The sequence below is a fragment of the Chenopodium album genome, chromosome 19 (assembly GCF_948465745.1).
Source record: "Chenopodium album chromosome 19, dcCheAlbu1.1, whole genome shotgun sequence".
Taxonomy (NCBI): Eukaryota; Viridiplantae; Streptophyta; class Magnoliopsida; order Caryophyllales; family Amaranthaceae; genus Chenopodium; species Chenopodium album.
In genome coordinates, this window is record NC_137852.1 from 40392743 (window position 1) to 40417947 (window position 25205).

At 33.4% G+C, this 25205-nt stretch overlaps 3 protein-coding genes across 5 annotated transcripts; all 3 read right to left on the reverse strand.

Moving 5' to 3' along the window:
• Positions 1-2476: 2476 nt before the first annotated feature.
• LOC145593687 (putative choline kinase 2) lies at positions 2477-10165 on the reverse strand. The gene is made up of 9 exons (XM_081650006.1): positions 10025-10165; positions 7523-7897; positions 6740-6861; positions 6451-6643; positions 5945-6062; positions 5707-5754; positions 5222-5322; positions 4233-4346; positions 2477-2807 (listed from the first exon to the last, which is right to left on the reverse strand). Exons 2-8 carry the CDS (start codon positions 7874-7876, stop codon positions 4248-4250), a joined length of 1035 nt encoding a protein of 344 aa, XP_081506132.1. The 5' UTR covers positions 7877-7897; positions 10025-10165; the 3' UTR covers positions 2477-2807; positions 4233-4247.
• Positions 10166-11323: 1158 nt separating this feature from the next.
• On the reverse strand, positions 11324-18706 carry LOC145595584 (uncharacterized). 3 transcript variants are annotated; one of them, XM_081651998.1, is made up of 9 exons: positions 18361-18706; positions 16877-17273; positions 16709-16768; positions 16203-16373; positions 15870-16055; positions 13796-13926; positions 12352-12520; positions 12093-12222; positions 11324-11954 (listed from the first exon to the last, which is right to left on the reverse strand). In XM_081651998.1, the coding sequence occupies exons 2-9, from the start codon at positions 17069-17071 to the stop codon at positions 11692-11694; spliced, it is 1305 nt and encodes a 434-aa protein (XP_081508124.1). In that variant the 5' UTR covers positions 17072-17273; positions 18361-18706; the 3' UTR covers positions 11324-11691. The 3 variants fall into 3 exon arrangements, with proteins under 3 accessions (XP_081508124.1, XP_081508125.1, XP_081508123.1); XM_081651999.1 differs by lacking the exon at positions 18361-18706 and adding an exon at positions 17780-18146 and having other exon boundaries at positions 16877-17223; XM_081651997.1 differs by lacking the exon at positions 18361-18706 and adding an exon at positions 17780-18146.
• A 1183-nt stretch (positions 18707-19889) lies between these two features.
• LOC145595586 (putative pectinesterase 68) lies at positions 19890-23468 on the reverse strand. Its single transcript, XM_081652001.1, has 5 exons — positions 23030-23468; positions 22364-22553; positions 22004-22210; positions 21029-21267; positions 19890-20271 (listed from the first exon to the last, which is right to left on the reverse strand). Exons 1-5 carry the CDS (start codon positions 23389-23391, stop codon positions 20115-20117), a joined length of 1155 nt encoding a protein of 384 aa, XP_081508127.1. The 5' UTR covers positions 23392-23468; the 3' UTR covers positions 19890-20114.
• Positions 23469-25205: the final 1737 nt, after the last annotated feature.

The window sequence follows — 25205 nt, forward strand, 5'->3', positions numbered from 1 at the left end:
TATCTATTTATTTTAATTTTATTTTTAATTTAGGAAAGGCTGGTTCCCTTAATTCTGGTTTCCAAAAATTTGCTTGTTTAAAGGGAGTTCGGTTATGCAAGAACAATTACATAACAAGAGGTAAAAGTGTAATTACACGTAATGTATATTTTGATTTTTGAGTAGTAATATTGAGTGATCAATAATATCATTGGGTGATCAAATAGTACCATTGAATATTTTAGTGGTACTATGTATGCATTCAGTGCTATTATATATGCATTCAGTGGTATTAACTATGTGCATATGTAGTTTTATTACTCCCTCCGTGTTTTTTTAAGTGTTACAGTTTGACCGGTATATAGTTTTAGGTAATTTAATTGACTTAAATAAAATAAGAGGTAAGTGGGGTAATTGGAGTATTAAAAAATTGTAAAAGATAGATAGTAGAGTTAATAGTTTATTGAAAAATAATGAATGTGAGAGGAAAGATCTAATAAAAAAAGTAGTAGTGGGTTTGGGTGAGGACCATGAGAGGAGAGAGAGATAATAATTTGATGTAGTTTTTTGCCAAAAAAGGAAGTGTAACATTTAAAAAAATACGGCCGAAAATGGAAAGTGTAACACTTAAAAAAACACGGAGGGAGTACATAACTAATGATATTATATAAACTTCCAGAGGTACAACTAGAAGTAGTCCCACACTTCCACACATCTTTCTCTTTCTTCATTTCTCTCTTTTTCACATGACTTTTAATATTTTAGTATTTGTTATGCATTTGCAAATGCATAACAACACTACATTAGTAATTCCTCCAAAAATTTGGCCGGTATCATTTTTTATTTTTATTTATTTATTTATTTATTTATTTTTTACCATAGTTTTTCTCACCCCTAGTTTATGTGGCGCACTGTTGACCTATTTTGTTATGACTTTTTAATTGACATTTGATATTTTAATGCACAAATTATAAATAGAATTAATTCATATAGAAAAGTATAAATAAATTCATTCTCATTCTCGCATTTTAGTTTTGGGCTCCCGTTACCAACACGGTAACCGGTTTTGGATTTCGATTACTGCATTTGCTGGAAATTAATAAAAAAAACCACCACCTTTTTGCAAATGAGGGAAGGTGGGGTGGGTCATCATTGAGAGGGATGTGGTGGGTCGCTGATCAGAGGGGTGGTGGTTGTCGCCGATCAGAAGGTGTGGTGGGTTGCTAGGGAGGATAAGGGCTGGTGAAGTAGTAAGGGCATGGTTGTCCATTCACACCAAATGTTGCAGTGGTGATCATTTTTTATGGCGGTGTTTAGCAATTCACAAGTATAGATATAATAATGTCTCATCCTTGCATATCATCCATGGCATATACAAAATCTTATAAAATTAATCTTTGTCCCATTGTCCATCATTCACCAAGGTATCCGCACCTATTTAATACTTGATGATGAGGACATATATAGGAAATGGAGGGATGGTTAGTTCTTCCATCACTCTCAAAGTGGTTGGGGGTTTGATCCCCCCTCATTTCCCCCATTCCTGTGATAGGGTAGGGGATCCTTGTATCTTACCGTATAAAAAAAATTAATACTTGATGACCTTGTCATTACCTAATTTACACATACAACATGGTATCTATATTCTATACGACTATACCCGCATATAATACATGTTGTATAACCACCTTATCCATTCGAATTTATCTTATTCATAGATTTTAAACTGAACTGAATATATTTTTCAAAATTTTTCGTTTGGATTTGCAGACTACAGCCACCATGCAGGTATAGAATTACAATTGTGAACAATTAGAAAATACTTGTACATAAACATAAACAACTAGGTTTCCATCAGCAGCAGATACTATGATGTCGAAACTCTTACGGTCACAATCAACCATATAAAGTTATGTGTCACAAACTCTTACGGTCACAATTGACCATATAAAGTTATATGTCACAGCAATGGGTATTAATGTCTCAACTTTCTTAGATGTTGAATGGAAATGGAATGAAGCAAAGGATTATTGATGGTAGTCTGTAGCTCAAGGATTGGTTGTTCAGCTGTGATAGCGAGGTTGGTCGCCATTGAAGGTCTCGAATCAAATGAACAGGTTATGCAACAAGCAGGTGAATAATGCAATGTAAAGCAGGTACCAATTATTGTTATTACATTTAATCAAATGTTGTTTAACGAGTACAAGTACTGTATAAGTCTTTTTTTTTATAAAAAAATTAATAATAATAAACTTTTTTAAAAAAACTAGTAATAAAGCCACATTTCCTCTGTACTACAACTTGTATCACCTAGATAACGATCGATTGCAAGATTTGGAAGGAGAGTATTCACCAATTTATTATTGTACTAACAAGTACAGAGTAATAAGCAAGACTAGGTTAAAATGTTCACTGATAAAAGAATTCTTAATTGCTGAACTGTATGTGCAACTGCTTAAGACAAAAGAGAAAGGTTACAAGCTTACAGCTGAACCTATCACACTAGAAAACATATGTACAATACAAGAGAGAGCGACAAAGTAAGTATGTTAGCCCTTACGCATTTAATATGCACTATTAAAAAATGCCGAAGAGAAGCCACTAAATGGCTAGGAACTAGAGATTAGTCAGGGATGCAGACACAGAATTTACATCACATTTTGATTTATGCTCCTCCAAGGCAAGCTATGAAAAGTATGAACACAGAACACCTATAAAAGTTTATGTTTCTTGCTAATTACAAGCACCAAGCAAAGTAGTCATCAACACCTCCATCAGCCAAAAAAGCACTCTGCTCGCTTTTAAATCTCTATACCACTCTCATCTGCCTGCAACAAATTAGAATATACTTAGAATTACTTTTAACCAGTAATGAACAAATGTTTGGAATGAAACAAGGATAAAGAAATGGATAGGGATAGAGAATTTATAATAGGGAATCCATAAATCTTGTCCCTTGTTTGGCATGAGTTAAGAAAACCACGAGGATGATTAGCCAATTATAGTCTTTTCACCCACATTTCTAAGTACAGACCCCCATATCACTCCTCTCCTTAAGTATAGAAATGGAGATATAAAGGCAATTTCACACCCATTCTTATCCTTCATTTTATCCCTTAATCCCCTTAAACTACATAACAAACAAAAAATCCTTCTACCAAACAAGTACTAGTGTTTACTCTTTACTTCTAGAGAGTTGAGCCTCATAAACACACTCACTTCTCTCCAGCTTCACTCGTTAATCTCCATGCAAAAAGGTTATAGATGTAACTTTATTTAAGGGGGGCAATACCTGTTAAAGAAGCAAAACACTGCCCTTGAAACTCATACCATTAATAATCACAAATAGAAACCACATTGATATCGACACCCTATGCAATAATCACATGACATTATTTTTCGGCAATCACATGGAACATTATTAGAGCACCTTGCTAGTGATATGAGAAATACTATATATAAACTCAAGAAAATTCTTTCAAAAATTGATAATTGGGGTCTCTAAAGTTGCTACCCTATGCAGGGAGGGTTCAACTGATTTGACTTTGTTTATTTGGGGTACAAGCTTATGGGAGTCAAGTGTTCCCTTTACCACATAATGTGTCAAGATTATTCAAACAACTTGCAAAACCCCTCTTGTAGCTTCTTGTGGGCTGGCACCTCAGGGGCTTCCGAAAGGGCTTTAGTGGCTTAGGATACATTGTGTCTTCCTGAATCAGCAGGTGGTCTTAATCCTACATGCTTTTGATGCTTACCAACTTGGAACAAGGCAACCATTTACAAACTTCGATATAAACTTTCCTATTGAAAAACTTATCATGGATCAGGTGGGTTCATATAAACAGTTTGAGATACAGCTAAACCTTAAGAGTGTCACAAATGTCTGCTCCTGTTGGGACATCAAGGGTTGTGACTAATCTATCTGATATGATTGTTCTGCGGCTGTATAAATTCTCTACCAGGAAAGTGTATCAAGACATGAGAGGGATTGTGGCAGCAGTGACTTGAAAAAGTTTGGTGTGTGATGACCCAGCCCCTCAAAATTGTGTGCTTATATATAATTGACTACTAAAAGATGTTCAGTAACATGTGACAATTGTTGGGGATTTCAGAATACTTAAACTAGAAGAAGAAATTATCTGTATTATGCCTTAGCTAAGGTATGCTTGTGAGCCTAATGGCATGAAGTTACTTTGTCTGGTTGTGTACGAAGTATCTTTAATGCATCCAAAAAAAAAGAGAATTTCACGTACCGGCATTGCAGAGGGTCAAGAACAACCCAACAGCTCCGACTTCCTCTGCCAAAACCGTTGGAACCTTTGCCTTCCATACTCCAAGTAATCAAATTCAATTTCGTTCACATGTTGCTGATGAATAGAAAAGTAACGATATACATAGAATCAGTATATACAGCTATGATAATGTAAAGACACACAAATAACTATTATCGGCCACACACTGATGATTTGAGTCACATTGTTGTTCTACCACTGAGAATAGGAGGCAATTAAAAGCTATAGCTATACTTCAATAATATAATTGAAAAAAAAAAGATTAAATAGTTCAAAACAAAATCTTTATTACCAATTCGAAGTATATCTTTGTAAGCATGATGTAGGAGAGCATGTTGAGCAGATGGACTTTATGGCAAAAGAAAATAAACCTATAAGTTGTAGTTGTTTAGCAGTTTTGTTTTTCCTTGTACTGGTAGTAAATTCATTTCATAAGGAAGGGGGGGAATTCCAAAGTGTATGCTAAGCTAAAACTCTGGATGGAGTTTATGTCAGAATAATAAAATCCCTGTAGTCTTTTCTCCCCAAGTCAATTAAGTTTGAAATTAGATTATAGTGGCAACATTACAAAACATCTTCCATAACTCAAAGAGGAACAATTCTCATGCAGTCTTATTGCACCCTTGAGAATTCTCCCATCACTTATTGCTTCAGTAACAATACTAAAAAAGTGTGTTCCCCTCTTGAGGTTAAGTGGTGATTACACATGAATTGATAAAAAGTAAAATATCATGTGTGTATGACTACGGTAATGTTTCTGCTAGGTAAATAAGCTTTTGGAGCCTGTGACTTAAAAGTATTAATGAGCTAATAAAGATAGATATGAAGCAAAGAAGGTTAAAGCAATATTTGAAGAACTAATTCATGAAAGGGATACACAATACTCTAGTAGATAGAATTCCTTGCAGTACTCTAATGACAAAAGAGGGAAATGGTAGAGTAGAAAGTACCGATATTATGCCCCATAGTCCCCACCACAAATGGCTTGCAAGAGTATACTTCTCAACATCTTCAAGCAGCTGTCCGGCTTCACAATCATTGGACTGGCTTCCTGCATAACCATCCATGCACTCATAATCATATGATGTTTGAATTAAAATGACAGACAAAGCTAATAACAGCTGACATTACATTAAAGTTCCAAGTTCTCTTCAGCTACAGCTGCAATTTCACGTAACCCATTCATAAATAGTTGGCATTAAAAATGAACATGTAGTAACTGGATTAAGGCCATTCAATATTTCCATCTAGTGAAGGTACATTAACCATCATCCCTGAAAAAGTACATGGAAAAGAAAAGACAGAGGTAGAAATGCCCAAAGAGATGCCAAAGATACAGTTACATCTATGATTTATAACCAACCAGAAAGAGGTTAGGCATGATGAACAGATATCTTGCAAGGAAGTTAATGATTCAGGAATATAAGATAAGTACCTGAGGAGCTCAGATATATGTGTATAAACCTTTGACGCTCCTCTAAACCTGCAGTCATTATAAAGTCAACACAAAAGTGGATTACATATTTGCAGAGAAAGATGGAAAATCTTCCATTGAAAAAAAAAAAAAAAAAAAAAAGGAAAAAGAAATGTGTGAAATGCGAAGTAACCAAGTAATAGTGGCAGATATCCAAAAGATATAACATCAAAGATAGAACACCACGGGTAGTCCTCACCAGGGTATTTGTTGTAGTCCAGAAGATGAGGAGTTTCTGAATGGTAGTCAGCAGCCATCTCACAGAAGTGATTGGCTATATCAAACGCAATAGGATTGTAGCTAGAATATTCGTAATCCTATACAAAAACAAAATTAAGAAAATTAGAGGATTCAACATGGGAGGTGATGAGTGCAGAAAAATATGAAAGATGAGATACAAGACGACATTATCCTTGAACATAAAGAAAACCTTCTCATTTTGATCTAAAATCATGACAGATGCTTATTCAACTCCTAAACCACTAAAAAACATTTTTTTTTTTAGATAATAAATCATATAAAATAATCATTGAGAAAGCTAATTCCCTTTCATTTTGGACATTGCAGAGGCGGTCAGAGTGCAAGATTTACAGCAAAATACTATGACAATAAGCCACCATAAAGGCGTGGGCCACTTCAATTTGGTGAGTCAAATTCAGCACCTAACAGTGCTTGGCAAAACCACTTCAGACAAGAGAAACTTACAATTATAGTTATTGACTTTGTTTGTTCATCCATCATTATGTTACCATACTGCAGGTCATTGTGGCAAAATCCTATGCAGTGATTGCTAGTAAGCTTCCTTTCCAATTCAGAAATTTCTTCCTCAAGAGCATTCAAGCGAAATGCCTCAGCTTCTTCTTGGGAGCATAATCGTTTGGCTGTATTCAACCAATTACTGAAAGTTGCGAAGAACAAACAACAGAAATTACATATTGTTACAATACAAGTATACAACTTATAACCCAAGCAATTGAAAATGATAGAAAACTACCGTAATCGGTCCCAGAGTTTAATAACTTTGGATCCAGGCATGTCAAGAGCATGGAATTCCCTGAGTTTAGCAGCTATAAGTGGAGATATATCTGGATCACGCATATCAGCTGCTGATAATGTCTGAAGTTCAAAAATTAAGGAGCTATTAGCCTCTCCCCAACAGCATTTCCATATAATGCAAAATGTCCCAAAACCTTCTCAGTATAGAGTCAAAAACCCACATCTTCGTCAAGAACATATTACAAAAGGCATGCAAAATAGTCATATGCAGACCAATTCCTCTAAAATAACAAAAGGCTGATAGAGACATATCAGTGGAACAATAAGCAATATTAGTCAGCATTAGGAAAACACTATTCGACTATTCTATTACCTATCACAAGCACATCTATTGTATAAAATAAACAGGAATTAGTGACTTGCTATTTTCCCCCCTCCAATCTATAAGAAAATAAAATATATATCATAAGAAAATCAGAGGAAAAATCGTCTAGTAAGCTCAACAAATTGAAAAAAGGCTGACTGAAAGCTTACTATATGAGATAAACTAGCAAGTGCTAGCAACAGGTACAGACCTACAGTTATCCAACAAGGTATGTAAACTAGTAATACCACATTATTCCAAGACAAAGCTTTATCAATAACATTCAAAAAGTAAACAAAATCTCCCATGTTAAGCTGCCTAAAACTCTATAATACAGTAACCTTACAAACATGCTAGAGAAATTCACGTGAAAGATCATTCAAAAGGAAATATATAAATGGCTTGAAATAGACTAACCCTTGCGCGAATAAACTCCTCAATCCTCCCAGTTGAAAAACGCCCCAATAAACGAGGCCCCTGGCCATGCTTTGACATACACTCAAAAGTCTTAATCTCATCCTCCCTATTAAAAAAGACGTCCACACCCTCACCATATATTCTTACTAAGACCTTCCGAGACATTTCCCCAGCTTTGGTTGGCCACTTGATTTGATATACTTCATTGGTCATTGCCCCCTTGAGTCGAATCACTTGTAAAGCATTTGGATCAGCTACATCACTCCATTTTGAAGCTATTGACTGAAGGATCTTCGTTGCCTCTGATGGCAACGGATTTTCTTTATTGGTTTTGGGATTATCAACAGCACCCATGACTAAAATCTGATGACTTTTCTGAAGATGATTCCCAGTATCAGGCCAACAATTTAAATCAAACAGGACTAAATTAGTTTGCATTCAAAGTACAATATGGTTCAAAAACAACGAAATGAATGAAAACTAAATACTTCAAATGATTTTACATCTTACAACAATATATAAATGCTATTTACTAGAGGACAAAAGTTGACAAAAAACAATTCAACCACTACTTTGCAGGAACTACAAAAAATCACACAACCAACAACGGATAAGTCCTTAAAATACAATGACAGCTACTGAAGACACATTCAGTGTAAGGTAGGTAAGATAGAGACATACAAAGCTTAACCATATGCCTCCACAAGCAGATATATTATTCACACTACAGCCCATTTTTTTTATCAAATATTGTCATCTATTTATTATATACTGCTAGTACCAACTTCAAAGATATCTTCTAATTGCTCCTGAATGACATATGTATAACCAAAAACTCGGGTACATAAACTTCCTTCCTTCATTCTTTTATTATCACAACAATTGAGATTGTACCCTATTCACATACTATCCTTTGACTATTTGTAATGACTTTTATATCATTATAGATATAGATAGAAGGTGAAGGTCAGGACAGAGGGTCGTGGGAGTACATGTTTGAAAAAAAATATGACACAATCACATTAATTCCAGTCGTATACTGCTTGAAGAAGACACGCCCAAAGTTGGGACAATTCCTAGTTAATCAATATTTAGAACAATTTATAGAATGGCTGTCCTAGTTAGGTCTATAGTTCTCCTAGTTAGGACTTTTTTTGTCAATTAGTTTCACTTGTAAATTAGTTACATTTCCAATGAAACTTCTTGACACAACTAGATGGCTAAATAAGATTTCCTATAAAAAAAATAATAGTAGAAAAAGGACTTTTTAATATAAGAACCTACTAATAGAAACCAACCAAATCTTTTTTATGTAATTCTCCATTTACAACTTTTATACGTGTAACAAAAGAGTGTAACAAAAGGACAATAATATCTATGATAGGTATAGTTGTGGTAGCCCCAAAAGCATCTTTTTGTGAGAATAATATGCAAGTGCAACACCCTTTATTTGGATATGCTGTAGAAATAGAATAATACTTCCTCAAACATGATTTGATGTTTAAGGTTAAACGAATAATTCCATGAATCTTACACATCGTGGACAAATTATCTTTTTCCCCACTTTTTAGGTCCCACATTGGCACATTTGGATCGATACTCATATAACATCTCCAAGTAAATACTTCTACACTTCTACGTCCTCAAATACAAGTCTCATTACCTTTTTGCGCACATATTGCACAATTTTAAAGAAAGATGAACCAACATGATAATGAGATTCGATTGACTAAAGGTGAATTAACGAAAGACAAATAAAATCAGAGTTATAAAACCAAGATTGTGGGATTTAGTTGTATAAAAGTAAACTAAAATATAGTGGGGTTTGATTGTAAAAGTGAACATTAAATAGGGAAGAAATGAGAGTATAATACTTTTACTTAGAGACAAGGTTTTAGTGAAATGCGACTTTTATTTAAGGACATAGGAAATTATTAGGAACTAAATGACATATTTGCGTACCCAAAAATTCAATCGTAAATTCGCGATAATAGCAACGAATTATCACACACGAGATATCGTTAGATTCGTTTCAACGTGTACTTTTAGAATCCAAGTAGTGCCACATGAAAAAATGACTATCATGCATGGAAGACCCGTGGCACATGACAAAAGGGGGCTAACCATGTTCTTTTTATTCAAAAATCTCCAATCATATTATATGTGAACGTATTAAACAATTTCTCAATAATTGACTTCCAAATCTCAAAAAATTAAACAAAAGAATCCATTATCAAAACCAAGTACAAATTTAATATTAAAATAATAACAATAAATAAATAAAAGATTAAAGAAAAGTCTCGAATCATCAAGAACAAACTGATCAAACAACGACATACAATTCCAAATTACGATCAACACTAAAATATCTCCAAATGTTCATCAAATAAACAAATCAATGGCATAAAACTACAATATTAATAATCAAAATCTAGCATAATTGCATGCAAATATGACAAAATCAAATCAAGAAAACCCAGAAAAATGAAAATCAAAACTAACCTGAAGATTGAGAAAATGAAAAGAGTGCAAGTTTCGATGAAATGGCGGAAGTAACGGCGGAAGAAAGCGGAGGAGATAGAAGTGACGGAAGATTTCCGGCGGAGGAGAGAGAAAATGAGGAGAATACGACGATGTTGGATTTTATTTATAGAGAGTACAAATTTAGCGAAGAGAGAGAAAATGAGAAGAGTGAAAATGATGGGAGATTTTGGTCAATTTTTATTTTATGTATTGTCGAAGAAATGAAATGTGAGAGTATGAGAGGGAGCATGGGATGTTGTTATTACGTGGATCTGATCTGATATTTATCGACTTATCGGATCCGTCTTAAAAATATAGGTGAAGAGAAGACGTTTTATTGGATCGGAATTTTTACTTGTTAACCTAGTAGGGTATGAGATATAAAGTTATAAAAGTAATTGGTATATCACCCGTTTTTTAATTTTAATTGATCTTGATCTGACATACGAGATATTTTAATAATTTTAGAGATGGTATTTTAATTTTAAAATAGTAATATTTTAAAAATATTAAATTAATAAAATATTGTTAAAATATTATTAAAATATCTCGCACTAGGCTGAGTAGTATTTAGCATCTCGCACAAGATTTAAAATGTGATAAGTTGTAACAAAAATTAAAATTGATGGTCTTTTGCAACATATTTTTTTAAAAAAGTGGTTATATGTAAAAAATAAACAAGATTTAAAAGGTGATTAGTGCAAATTTTCCTTTTGTTATGCACTTGCAAATACATATCAATATTACTACCTTGAGAAACTACTCCATATACAATTCAAAACGTCAATATATTATTGCAAATACATATCAATACTGCATATTTACTTCCTCGAAAACTTACTCCATATAGTTTAATTCAAAACGTAAAGTGGAGTATAAATTGGTAAATCCAAAGTTTCAATATTACACATAACACCAAAAATAATGAGGTACTACGCAGTAATTGAATAATAGAATGACTGAAAGAGTACTTTACTTGCTCTTGCTCTATTGTACCTCTACAAGACTACAAGTTAATAAAACATGGATATTGGCACATTGCACATTGCACATTGCACAAAGACAATGAAAAAATAACTTAATATTCTACTGTTCTTAAAGATTGTCCCGCTTAATCTTTTCACAATCTTCAGTGTACATCTTTCAGAGACGACATCAGAAATGGGCGAGGAAATGTGGTAAGAATAACCAAACCTGTTCAGTAAACTTGCAACCATAGACAACCAGTCCAATAGTAGATTACCAGAGAACTAAAATTACATAGCAAGAGGAACCAACTTTCAATAAACTGTGATCATATTACAATCTTAAACTCCTCAATGCTTATGCTTGAATCTCATCCCAACAGTAACACAAATGGCAAAACACTCGACCACTTCAACTCAAGGTTTAAGGCCCACACGGAAGACCATATATAATATGTGCAGGCTATGCAGATATACTGTGCAAGGACCTGCAGTAGATGGCAGTCTTAAACCTCAGTAGTGATTGGGGGTTGCACCTTTTTTTTTTTTTTTTTCTTTTCTTTTTTTGTTTTACAGGTATAGTCATATTGAATTTGAAAAATCTGAAGAGAAATACACACTATATACAGCAGTAAAAAGGAACTCAGGTTACGTCAAGGGTTCAGCATTAACCAACTTCAGCTATGCAGCTTCAAGCTGATGACTTGTATGGTTCCTTGAGGTTCCTGAACTGTCAATAGGGTCTTTAGTCTGACTTTCAAGCTTAAGATCTACAATGGCAGCACACAATGAATCTGGGGTAACTGAAACCCCTGAATTTCTTATTGCATCAGCCTCAGATTTAGATGTGGAAACCTCAAGGTTTTCATCTCGAATTTGTGACTCAAGCTTCTTTAGCTCCTCCTCGATATCTTCATCCTCCACATCTGTATATGATGTTGATTCTGAAACAAGAGACATCAGATCTAGAAAATCAGCAAAATTGACATTATGTCCAAGTATTCACAATCTTGCTATCAGTCACTCATAAAAGCCATTATTAAAAAAATATTCAATTTTTAAGAGCCAAGTGATCCAGTCACCTAGGATATTGTGGATGTTTTCTTGAGAATCCTTGAAGTCATCAAGTTCTTGCAGACACAATTGAACTTTTTCGACTTCCACTCTATTCTCCTTGAGAGCCGAAGCACCAAGCTGGATAGCTTCAGACACCTGACATAAAAGATAAGGCTTATCTCATTTACTGAAAGGACAAAATCATCATCAATCACATAATTCGTATAATTGAAGTGAGTTCCAAACTTCAGTCACCTAAAAATTGACAAAGTAAATATAAAGGACCTTCTTTGCAGATTCTGCATCTGTAATAGCTCGGAGTACTTCCTCCACTCTGTTGATGAATGGTGTGAGTTTTTCTCTACTCTCAGAAGCTAGCTTCAATTGCCTTGCAATTCTCAGAGCTAATTTCTTGTCTCCAGCTCCCAATGCAGCTAAAGCAGATTTTCTGGATCTGCATGTGAAAATTACTGAAGGATTAAATAAAATTGTAGTCTGAACAAGAAAGAATGCATTTGAAAAATTCATGAATAAAATATCAGATCCAAGGCAAAGATAAATTGGCTACTCTTTAGACATAAAGATAAAGCCACATCCATTTTGGTTCAATGTTACTGAGTACTCTAGCTTAAACAAATAGTTTCTAAGGCAACATTGTATCAATGCACATTTGAAAAAGTTCATTAAAAATATTAAGGGGTTGTTTGGACAAGGATAATTGAAGATCTAAATCCCTCTCTCCTTTCTGTAAGTTTTTCTTTACAATTTTTTTTCATTCCTTTCCTCCCCTCTGCCTAATATATTTGGGGAAAATAATCCTGATCACTAATCTACTTCCACCAATGTCATCTCAAGCATATCTCTCCACAAAAGCAACATAACCAGCAACCACCAGTATTCAACCACATGTCTACAGCCCCATCATTACCACTAAAATCAATCTTAATATAAAGGGGATTTCTCTGTTTTAAATTTAAGACTAAGAGTTCAATCTCCCTTTGAACTATTCATAGGATAATAAAAATTAAAATATTCCCATTATTGTTTGGATATTATTCTTTAGGCTAAATTTCTTTTCCTTCCTTCACTTTAGTAACCAAAAAGCTCTTTTCACTCTTGTCTATATCACAAACAAGGGAAACCATTGAATATTATTCCAAGAGCCCTAAATCTCCGAACCCATTATTTCCAGATCTTTGGATGAATTTCTTGAAACTGGGGGACTAATCATGAATGACAAAAAGAATGAATATTTTGAAGTTGCAGATGCTTTTATCTTACGACAACCAGAATCATAATATAGAATAACAAAAAGAAAAAAATCAGAGAAAAACTGTAGGGAAATTGATGAAACTATAATACATCTAAGAAAAGCAGATTAAAAAGAAAAACACATATAAAGGATAACCTCCAAAAACTTTAACCAAGACCTAAAAACTAAAAAACTTTGAGGATTTATCACATCCACAAGTTATACGGAGTAGTCAGGAATATCAAAAGCAATCATAGGCATTAAACATCAATCACTAGTTACGAAATTACCCCTTAAACATAATAGGAAGTAGATATTGGTATATATCCTAAACAAAGTAAGGTGAAAACTATGCAATGATCTGTTCAAGACTTCAAGATAGGTTGACAAATGATAGCCCATTAACCCACACCCACAAAAGTCTAGAAAAAGAAGCTGAATTCATCTACTCACACAGATAGTGTATCAGAGTAATACCTTTCATACTGTTCATCGATGACAACAAGTTGTTTCTGAAGCTCTTCTAGGGTCCAAACCAAATGCAAAATAGCTGAATCTGTACTTGGAATACTAGATGCAGTGGCCGAAGAGAGAGACACTTTTACACCCTGTAACAGGAATAAGCACAATAATTCACTTTCTTACCATAAAGCAACTTGCACTGAAGAAAACAAGAAAAAAGATATTTACCATTCCCAAATAAATGGTCTGGAATAACAGTTGGAACCAAAAGCACAATTACAAGAACACTTCTAACAAGAAACCTTAGCCCTTAGGTGATCTACCCTAAAAATAGTATTAATGACAATGTAGTGAGAAACGTGTATATTGGAAACTTGGATTTAACTCATTTTCTAAAGACTGAATTCACTGAAAAATCAAATTGCAATTTAAAAGATGTCAATATCTTAACAAAACTAGCTAGTTTGCCTAGTTTTCCCCGATACAAAACCCCAAGGAATTAAAAAGAAATAAAAATTCAAAGCTAACATTACATATCTCCCTTCTCAGAGCTTCCCCAGAGCAATGACCCAATACTTCCTAGTAACCGAACAAAGCAAAGACTAGTTTGTAACCCACCAACCACCAAGAACCAAAAAATGTTTACTAGCTAATCTCTCTAATCAAATGCTTATCATCAAAGCATTGCAACCATGGCCAAATGAAAAAACCTCCTACTTGCAATCTTATGTCAATTAACCCTCTCCCATTTCTCCTCTCTTATAATATCTCTTTGTCACAAGCTCACAACCAATATTTATTTTGTATTGGATGTGGAGGAAGTGATTAGATTTACAATGGATTAGATAATTGATTAGAAATTTTACTAAAACAATCCCAATACTTTCACGATTCCCATAATAATTGCAACTCTACATAAGCCATATCGTGTGTCATAGAGACCACGTGGCACTTAATGATTGGCGATTAGAATTTATTTAAACTTAATATTTTAAATGAGCTACCCAAAGACGTACTCACATTCTCCTCCCCCAACAGATCCATTCAAACCAATCCTAAGATTCATTTATATAGGTCAAGCCATTTAACAAAGTCACCGATCCAACTACAACAATAAACTGAACTACTAATAAACTTCAACACATGCTAAGATACCAATATCTCCTTTTACTTCTCCATTAAAAAATAAATAAATAACTAAACATAAAAAAAAATACAAGTACCTCCCTCACTCACATCACATCTACTATTTTGTTTAAATAGCAACAAACAACCCAACCACTTATCTCCTAAAGCTCTATGCAATAATGTGTTCAAACTGATGTTGGACAAGAGGCATATTAAGGAGGAAGGTGGTAAGGGTAGGGTGAGGGGCAAAGGTGGCTGGGATGGGTAAGGATGGAGCTCAGTTGTGCATTCACTTGATACAAAATTTGATAATTGGTTTATCAAGTTACCACTTGGAATTATTTGGAGAAGGCACCCCCCACCCACTAAAAACACAATTATTTTAGATATTTCTAGATTGACCAAAGTTGGGATTATTATAACAAAACTAGCAATAGTTGGAAAATTTCATGAAAATATTTCATTAATTAATTTGAAAATCAGAATTTAAATTAGAATTAGAGGATTTGCGCCCATGAGATCTTTAATCTAACTCATAGTTTCTTAAGGAATGATCCACAATAGACTCTCCTCTAAATCCTCACCAGAAACAATAAAGATGTTTCCTGTCTTGCTCAATTGCAAAGAACAATTTTAGCATGAGCAATACCTATTGTGTAACAGTGTAAGACAACACACAATATGAACCTTGTCGTGTTATCATTCCTGAATTAATGAAAGTGTTTTTTTTTCCCCTTAAAGGTTCATAGCTATCATTCCTCAAAAAAAATACATAAATAAATAAATAAAAATTAAAAAAAAAAAAAAGGTTTCATAGCTATCATTTCTTGTGAGATTAATAACTACCAATGACGTTTACTGCAAGGCCCTAGTTCTATCCACATCCAGTATCAATGAAAAGAAAAATTATCAAGTATACAGCAAAAGTTTGAGCTGCAAGAGAGAGAATTTGAGAGCATACCTCTATCAACTCTCCATTTCTTTTGACTGAAAGATATCTTGCTTTTCCAAGTCCAGACATGTAGCTCAACACTGCATATGCTTCACTGTGCTCCCTAAACAGACTTTCAAACTTCCTCATTGTTATGATACATGAAGATGTCCAGTGAGTTTCTGATAATTCTTTTATAACCTCAGCAGCTTTATCCTAACACCCAAAAAGGTTCCAGAAAAAGGATTGGTTCCACATTCCATATAAACACTAGTATTAAAAATATTATGCATATGAATTGGTTATAAGGTTCATGGTAACTGAAAAACAATTAACCTATGATATAGCAGAATGCACACAAACCTCCAGTATCGCACGAAGAATGAGACGATCATTGAGAATATCACTTGAATTTAATGTTCTAAAGGAAATGGGAAAGTGAATAAATTTTTTCAGAAGCTGAGTTAGTAATCCACTGGTTGGATCTCCAAGGTCAGTCATCCGCAAAACATCACCAACTTTGTACATTTCAAGCTGAAAATTCAAACAAAAATGATGTAAGGCTAGATATGTAATAAAATACAAAGATATTACCAAAATTAACCTGATTTAAGAAATTTGACAAATTGTTTGAACATCACAAAATAGTAAGCAAAATTATGATTTCCAAACCAAAGGGAATAAAATGCAACACCTAGAAGGCTAGAACATTGAGGAGCCAAGCTAGCAAAGGAGGGAGAACTAGTCTAGGGGCCTAGTCTAATGATGGAGTCAGAAAATGAATCCCCACCCACCCCCCTTAAAAAAAAAAAAAAAAAAAAAAAAACGCTTATGAATGGTGAAATCAAGGGCAAGTAAACGAAACTTACCAGAACATATTCTAGGCATAAAGGCGACAACCCTCCCCTATTGAACCAGCTATTCTTCATCTTGATACCATGAATTCAAAGGAAGTAGAAGACATTAGTACAAAAGAAGTAATTATGTTGGTTGCTTAAGCTACTAAAATATATCCCCAAAATGAGGAAAAGGGATACCTGAGAAGGGGAGAGAAACAGAAGGTTGAATCGACGAGCAATCTTAATAATCAAGTCTCTCCAAAAATGAAATTGAGGCTCCCAGTCAGACCTTTGGCCACTGAAAGCCTTAAACCGAGCAGTAGCCTTGACATCATCATCCCAATCTGGGATTTGCACCCTTATGAATTCAACTACATCTAGTTCCTTCGTCATTTACAATTCAACTACAACAAGAACGACAACACTCGTACTTGAGTTACACGACTGTGTTTGAGCATATCAGTGACAGGTCCTTTAACACACACTACCGGGAAAAGGAATCAGTCGATCACTTGCATCTTTAGCCATTTCCAAAAACACTAATTCTGAAGGCCCGGCAAAGAACAGACTTTATGTTATACGAATAGTTGGTATGCTGATGCAAAAGCAATGCAAACTTTAGGAAACACTAAGATATAAACACAAAGTGAAATTTCTCCCTAAGTTATCATCAATACAAATCATAATAACTTTACTTTCCATCAAATTATCAAATAATATGTTCAAATTCACTACAATTATGTAAAAAACTGCAATTTCGAAAATCAACCAATGCACCATAATCATTATTGCCGAGAGGAACAGGGGATGGAAATTGCTCACAAATATAAACTAAACTATTCATAACATCAAAATTAACAACATTTACAAAGCATTATGGTTAAAAATTAAGAATAAATGTAACAAAAAGATAAACATGAAGTAGAGAATATACAAGAACCCTAGAATTTTGCACATAATCAACAAAACATAATTACAAACCAAAATATATGACATCAAAACCCGAAAAACGAAAGCAATTAAAATTGATAATCATGGATTAGAAAGCAATAAACTTAATAGATGAATGCAAATTTTCATAAGAAAGAGAGAGAATCATACTTTGATTGAACCAAAATGATTGAGAATTTGTAATTGAGGAAGAATTTTTTAGGAGGAAACCCTAGTATTAGAAGGTTTAGTGAATTGTATGATTGAGCAGTCCAAAGCCAAGGAAGTGGTGGAAGGTGTGGCCGAATAGCGGGTTGTGGTGGTGGCCGGTGATCGAGGTGAGAGTATAGAGATGAACACTGATGGACTTTTTTTTTTTTTTTTTACCAAAGGGTATTTATGTAATTAAGACCCGTTTACTTTACTTTATTTTTGTTGAACTGAAATTATTTTTACTGAATTGAAATTATTTTTGCTGAACTTAAATTATTTATACTCAACTGAAATTATTTTTGCTGAATTCAAATTTTTTTTGCTGAACTGAAATTATTTTATACTGATTTTTTTATTACATTTTTCTTTAAATTTTACTGAACTGAAATTATTTTTAATTTATTGAACTGAAATTGTTTTTACTGAACTGAAATTGTTTTTACTGAACTAAACTTATTTTTATATAGTATTATTTTTGTAAGGTAAAGTAAACAAGGCGTAATATTTAACTTTTGGTAACTATTATTATTAGTTATTACCTTGTTTTCCCCGCTGTCTCCCTGGTTTCTCTCTTCTCCTTCAACTTTCAATATGTCACTTCATTTGAACATTAAACAAAATGAAATCAATGGAGGAACGAAAGCTCTTACCCTATAGGTAGGGTAAACCATGCCCTTTACTTCTCCCTTTGTTATTCGGATTTTCATTTGATTTCGATGACTTAATGGTGGTGTTAGAGGAGTCGAACTAGCTTTAAAAAGAAGATGAAAGTGGGTCTAGATAGAATGAAGAAGATAAAGGTAGGTGCCTGCGTGGGAGGAAGCTAGAAAAAATGAACAAGAGGAAGAAGAAGGGGAAGAAGGTGGGAGGAAGAAGACGAACCAAAAGAAGGCAGGAGGAACACGATGATGAATAGGATCGGAGTTAACAGTGTTAACCCTAAATTCTGTCCTCTTTGCCACAATGGCCCACAAACAATAATAATATATTTTGTAAATCAAAAGACACATACAAATTTCAGTGCAATTCCGTTTTTTTTTTTTTAATTTTTTATTTGCGTTACTTGGGAATGCACCGAGTGTAGGATAATTTTATAATATTGTGAGGGATGAATAAATTATTATAATAAAAGTAAAATAGGAATCATAAATGCTAAAGTATGTGAGAGAGGATATATATTTTTATGAAATACTGTATTTAAGTAGGGGGGGGGAAGAGAGAGAATCAAATACGAGTAAATGATAAAATAATTTGAGTGGGTTTTAAAATAAGGGAGAGAAATGATAATACATAGTATAAAAAAACCAAATATAGAAGTGATGCATATAAAAAAAAATCCATAAAAGGAAAGTGATACAAAAAATAAAATGGAGGGAGTATTTGATAGATATGATTTGTTGGAAAAGGAAAAGGGCTGCATATAAAAAGCTAAAAGTAAAAAGAATAGACAATAAATAAACATTTATTACACCGATTGACTGGTGTTGTCGATAAATTTCCAGCTTAATACTAAAACTGTAGTAAATTATTTGCTTATAGCATTACCCTAATTTGTTTTATCACTGTGATAAAATGGGTCTTGTTCCTCATTTTATTTGGGTTTATAGGTTAAATTTTACACCGTTGATATCACAAATCTATAAGAAGGTAACCCGTATTGGGTGGTCAAGCCATTCAAGACCCTCACTTTTATTAATTTAAATAAACTATAAATAATGTTCCATTAAAGCTTAGTACTCCATAGAGTTTTAGGGATGAATACTAGAGGTGTGGCTTTACCACGCCTAGTCCCTCTGTAGACTTGTTTGTTTCATGAAATTTGATTCTTAGACCATAAGAATCTAAGGTGGGGAATTGAATGATAGATACCACATATCAGTCGCATGATCATACCACATATCAGTCGCATGATCATACCACTACTCCACCATTCAACCTCTATGTTATACACTATATGTAAAATGCTACAACAAATCAATTACAAAGTACATACAAACTACTATGTATATATTACTTATATTTTGATAGAATAAAAGGTACTTGTATTATTTATACCTTTCACTGTCACATCTAATGCAAAAATGTACAAATTATAATGTTTGAATGAGCTCGTGGAGTACAATATCATATGCTTATTGAAGAATTCATGTTTTTTTTATACATAAGAGAAATTGAATTAAATAATATCTTATACTTTGTATTTAGATAAAGAATGCTAGCTATTTTTGGTATATGTATGTATAATATTAAGTGGTTGATGAGAAATTGTGATGCTTAGTCCTAGTATTAACTATTATGCATCAGAATTTGCAATCCAATGTCTGCCATTGACAAAGCTCTTAGCAAGGAAGGGATGGGCTGTATCGTAGTCTAATTCTCTTGCCCATGAAGTACCACTAACTGCTGCTGCTCCTGGACCCCAACACTTGTACACTCCAAAAAACGCAGTCCTGCAACATTAAACTCGTCGTATTAGACTATTTGCCAACCTATTTCAATTTTTAATGACCTTAAATAATTATAAGTAGTTGTTTGAAAAGCACCTTGTAAAGTGATTTAAGGTGTTAATAAAAAGTAGACTTAAATTGAAAGGTTACTTTTAAAAAAAAATAAAAAATTTAATGGGTTACTTAAATTTTCCATTAATTGGTTACAACTCCATTTTAGTCGATGTATTAAACACAATTCTATTGTCCACGGTAAATAAAATTTGAGCAAAATTCTCCAAGGCATTCTCATAATAACTAAGGACCTGACCTCTTTAGCTTATTTTCATTTTAGTTCAATTCAGTTCAGTTCAGCTCCAATAAGTTCAATTCAGTTCAGTTCATATCTTAATTTTCTTCTCTCATAAAATATTTAGTTCAGTTCAATTCAGTTAAGCTCTAATAAATTTTTTTTAGTTCAGTTCAGTCAATCTAACTTTGCAATTTCAATGTTTATGTAGAATTAAGAAGGCATATGCAATATAGTATAAAAGGATCTTGCTAATGAACCCTCCCGGAATGTTAGATAACCTTTTAAAATAGTTTCTAAAATGCAATTATTAATGAAAATTTGAAATGCATGCCAAAATTACATATCGATTCGATGTAATTAATATTTATTTCAAGTTAATATTTGTACTTTTAGTCATCTTATCCAACTCCTTCCGAAATGCAAACCAAATAAATATTTCATGAGTTACCGTGTTAAGTTGGTACTTACTTGTTCTTGTTGGTTTTATGGTCCCAATCGTCCCATCCACCATGAGCAACAATGTCATCGAAATAAGTATAAGAATAGACAATTCGAGAGTATTGGCTCATTGCTCGGCCCACATAGATTGGTCCACTGCCTGTGACCCTACAATTTACGAATGCAAACCCTGTCTTCTCTTCTCGTGATGTCCTGAATTGTGCTGCTATCGATCCAAACCTTGTTGCCGTTGAGTGTATTTCACAATCCTGAATAACAAATGATCTATGTATTAGGAAACCCAATCATGACTATTTAACCATTATTACTTCAATTTATAAAATTAGATATAGGTCAACTTATTTTCGAACATCCTAAAATAATACGGAGTACTATCTAAGCTCCTTTCTATTGTCCTATATACATTACGCTATGAGATATTTCTTTAAGATTGTCCCATACCTACTTACCTAGTAAGTTTTTCCTCTCACGAACTCAGTAGTTCGTACTAGAATACTAACTCATGCTCAATTTTGTTGCCTAAGCCTTAACAAACTAAACTTTAATTTGTACTTTGACGCTGACAATAAAAAAGGGGTGGTGGGAGTATTCTATGCATGTAAGTGACTGTGAAAATCAAACTTTGATAATTAAATATATTATTGGTCAAAGTTATACATTGCGGCATACATGTCCATTCAAAGTGGACATTTAATAAAAATTAGAGGGAGTACTGAGTATGGATTAATCAATTAACAATGTAATGAAACATTCATGCATGTGAAGATCATTACCTAAAATAGTATATATAAACATTTTGTAATATGTGATCATAAACTACTAATTAACCCATGCACTGCAGATTTCAGACTGCTTAACCTACCCCTTATAATACAGGATTAGATTTTAAATGTATTAGTAGGAGTAAAATAAAGAATTTTTAGAAGTGGATAAGATTACTCTTCAATTTATCATACATGAGAATATTGCTAAATTAGAGCTTACCTTATACATGGAACGACCATTGCCAAATATGAAATCAATAGAGCCCTCAATATAGCAATCCTTGAAGTAATGTCGACCTGCATCGTCACACAAAGTGTCCTGATGACCGTAAAATCCACACCCCGTAAAAAAGGCCTTGTCGCCGGATATCCTAAAAGCCGCGGCCTGCCACCCCTCCATTCCCGGAAGTGGAGCTGGCGCCGTGTTCTACATTTAGTTGTACAACATTCAAATTGAGTTAGCTAATAATAATAATATGATTACGAAAAAAATTCATTATTTGTCAACATATAATTAGTCATATTACTCGTATAGGGAGTACAACATTTCATGAATGTACAAAGTTGCAAACTAATTAACCTTGAAGGTAATGTTTCTAGCGGAGAAATGATTAGCCAAGACAGTGACCGAGGCCGTGCGGTAGGTACGGAGTTGTGCTCCGTCGGGGCCGGGATCACATGCCCTATCATGCCATTCGATCACCGTTACATCTCTTCCCGCCCCTTTAAATGTTATGTATGGCTTTGTTGCTGGTACCTCTACTTTTTCACTGCAATCACCAAATTATTCACCCTCAACATTAATATTATTATTGGCTTAATAATAATAAAAAGTACGAGTACCATATAATGTAATTGAGTATGTACTAAATAATTCTCAATAATATTATACTACACGTTCTTGTTTATTCTTCCTATTCAATATACGAAGTATGAAAAAAAAAAAAAAAAAAAAAAAGTCAAAGTATGAAGAACAAGTAAATAAAAAGAGACCGAGTATTACATTTAAATTTCCTACATGCAACGAGAGTGATTAGGTGGTTATGTTACTAATGTACTACTACTATACATGCGTAACATTTATCAATTAAGAAGTTTTTTTTTTTAATTTTTTTATTTTTTTCAAAAAAAATAAAACTAAAGGTAAGTGTAACAATCATGAACTATCTACCTAAGCTAGCATGCATTATTTCTTGCAAGTGTAAGAAAGTGTGAGAGACGAGGGCAAAGAATATTAGCACATTACATGTATAATCCAGGACGAATATGAATGATGACATTAACCATATTATTATCCGGGACAGCATCCACGGCCGCTTGGACGGAAACATAATCTCCACCACCACCAATATCGACAGTGATATGTCTATAGCTAGGAGGCCATTCCCACAAACGGTGATGGCCCCTAGTGTAGTTGAACACCGGTGATGGAGATGGAGATGGAGACGGAGATTGTGATGGCAATGGCGGTGAGGTAACACCGCCATTACCATGATGGTGGTGGTGGTGGTGGAGGTGGCGGGATCCTGTAACAACCTGCAAGGTAGCAAGTGATAATAATAAGTACCATGTAACAATAAAAGTACAATAAGATAATAAAGAAGCCATAATTTTAGACAAAAATAGGGAAAAAAAAATTGTATGATTTCTTCTTATTTCTTAGGTTTGAATTTTTGTCAGCTCACTCAATTCTGACAATGGATCAAATAAGATGAAGGGTGTTACTATTTATATCAAGATTTGTCTCTATTATTATTATTCAATGTAACGGTCATTTTTTTTCACTCATACATATAATATGTTTCCCTCCATTATACGGAGTTACAGACAAATATAGTGGGTCGAGAAATAAAAATATGTAGCCGTTTATTTGGCCCTTTTTTATTGGACCATAAGAAATATTTTACTACCCTTTTTTTAAAAAAAAATTTAATTAAAAATTAAATATTTATGAATTACAGTAAAATTTATAAGCTTAAAGACAAAGTTGGCAACATTCTCTTTTGATTTACTTAGATTGGAATGTTCGGCATTATACAATTTGTACTCCTATATGAATTTATTAAGATGCTGTGTTGCCTTCATATATGAATAAAGGCTCTATATATACCTAAACCGTAACAGTGCTTGTTATTTTTAAGGCCGCCTTAAAGATTTTAGGGTAATTAAGCTAATTACTCGGTATTAAAAATCAAATCCCTAAATATAAGTATACACATTTAAGAATGTAAAAATATATTACTTATATTTATAATCTAAAGGTTTTTTTTCTTTTTTTTTTTCCCATAATGAAGCATTGAAGCCTTCTAATTTGCAAATTAAAATTTAACTACGAAAATTCTAGTCTTGTATTTTTTTTTACGTACATCACCAAATTAACAAACCAATTATAATATTATGACTACTTAAGTTCAAATTTAAATAGCAACTTTGGCGTTTCATAAAAAATTTTAAAAAAAAATTAAATTAGTGTTTTTAATCCGAAAATAGGATGATGAAGATAGCACTTTATCTAATTTCATAGGAGAGATAATCAGAGCAGAAAATAATTAGCTATACAACCAACAATGAGAGTTAGCATTGCTCAATATTTTTATTCAAGAGAAATTCATATATTATGGCCCTAACTTGTTAAATGCACACAGCTTTTCAAAAAAAAACTTGTTAAATGCACACTTTGCACCTTCTATTCGACAAGATTGGTTATTTTATACCCTCTTACATACTACGTATTGCACATGACCATGCACATAAGGATGTGATAACTAAGACTTAGATATTGTAAGTTACAACTAGGTGAACATATAGGATGAACACCTTGACAAACTAGCAAGGGAACAACAAATTAAAGAGATGATTAGATGGACAATAGAATGTCCCTAAGAAAAATTGTTTCATACTAATAATTTTTAGGGCTAGTAGTTTTCACGACAAATATACAAAAGAAGAGACAGTTTTTATGACCTTTTCAATTCTTTCTCGATAACATTAACCTTTAATCATCCAATCATTTTTCAAATTTTCAATGTGTTATGATTGCATTTGACTTTGAGCCAATTAGGTTTGATGCGGAATCAGCTCAATGCTACCTTTTGAGACAATGAGTGCATGCCTAGAAAAACCATATAAATTCAACTTTACTATTCTGAGGAATTTGATCAGAGAAAAAAAAAATGACGAGTATAGTACCACACTACCACTTGAGTACTATGCACTGCACGTGAATATATGTATTCAATAGCTAATTCAGGCCAATAAAAATTAATTTGTAAAAAGTATATTCTTTTGTCTCTTAATATTTGTCTCAATTTACTTTCTAGTTATTTATCTATATTAAAAGACATTTCTAGCATCATCCACGTGTCACGTAAACTCCCCTCACTACGCCACATCACCCATGCAACTGCTCATAACGGTTCACC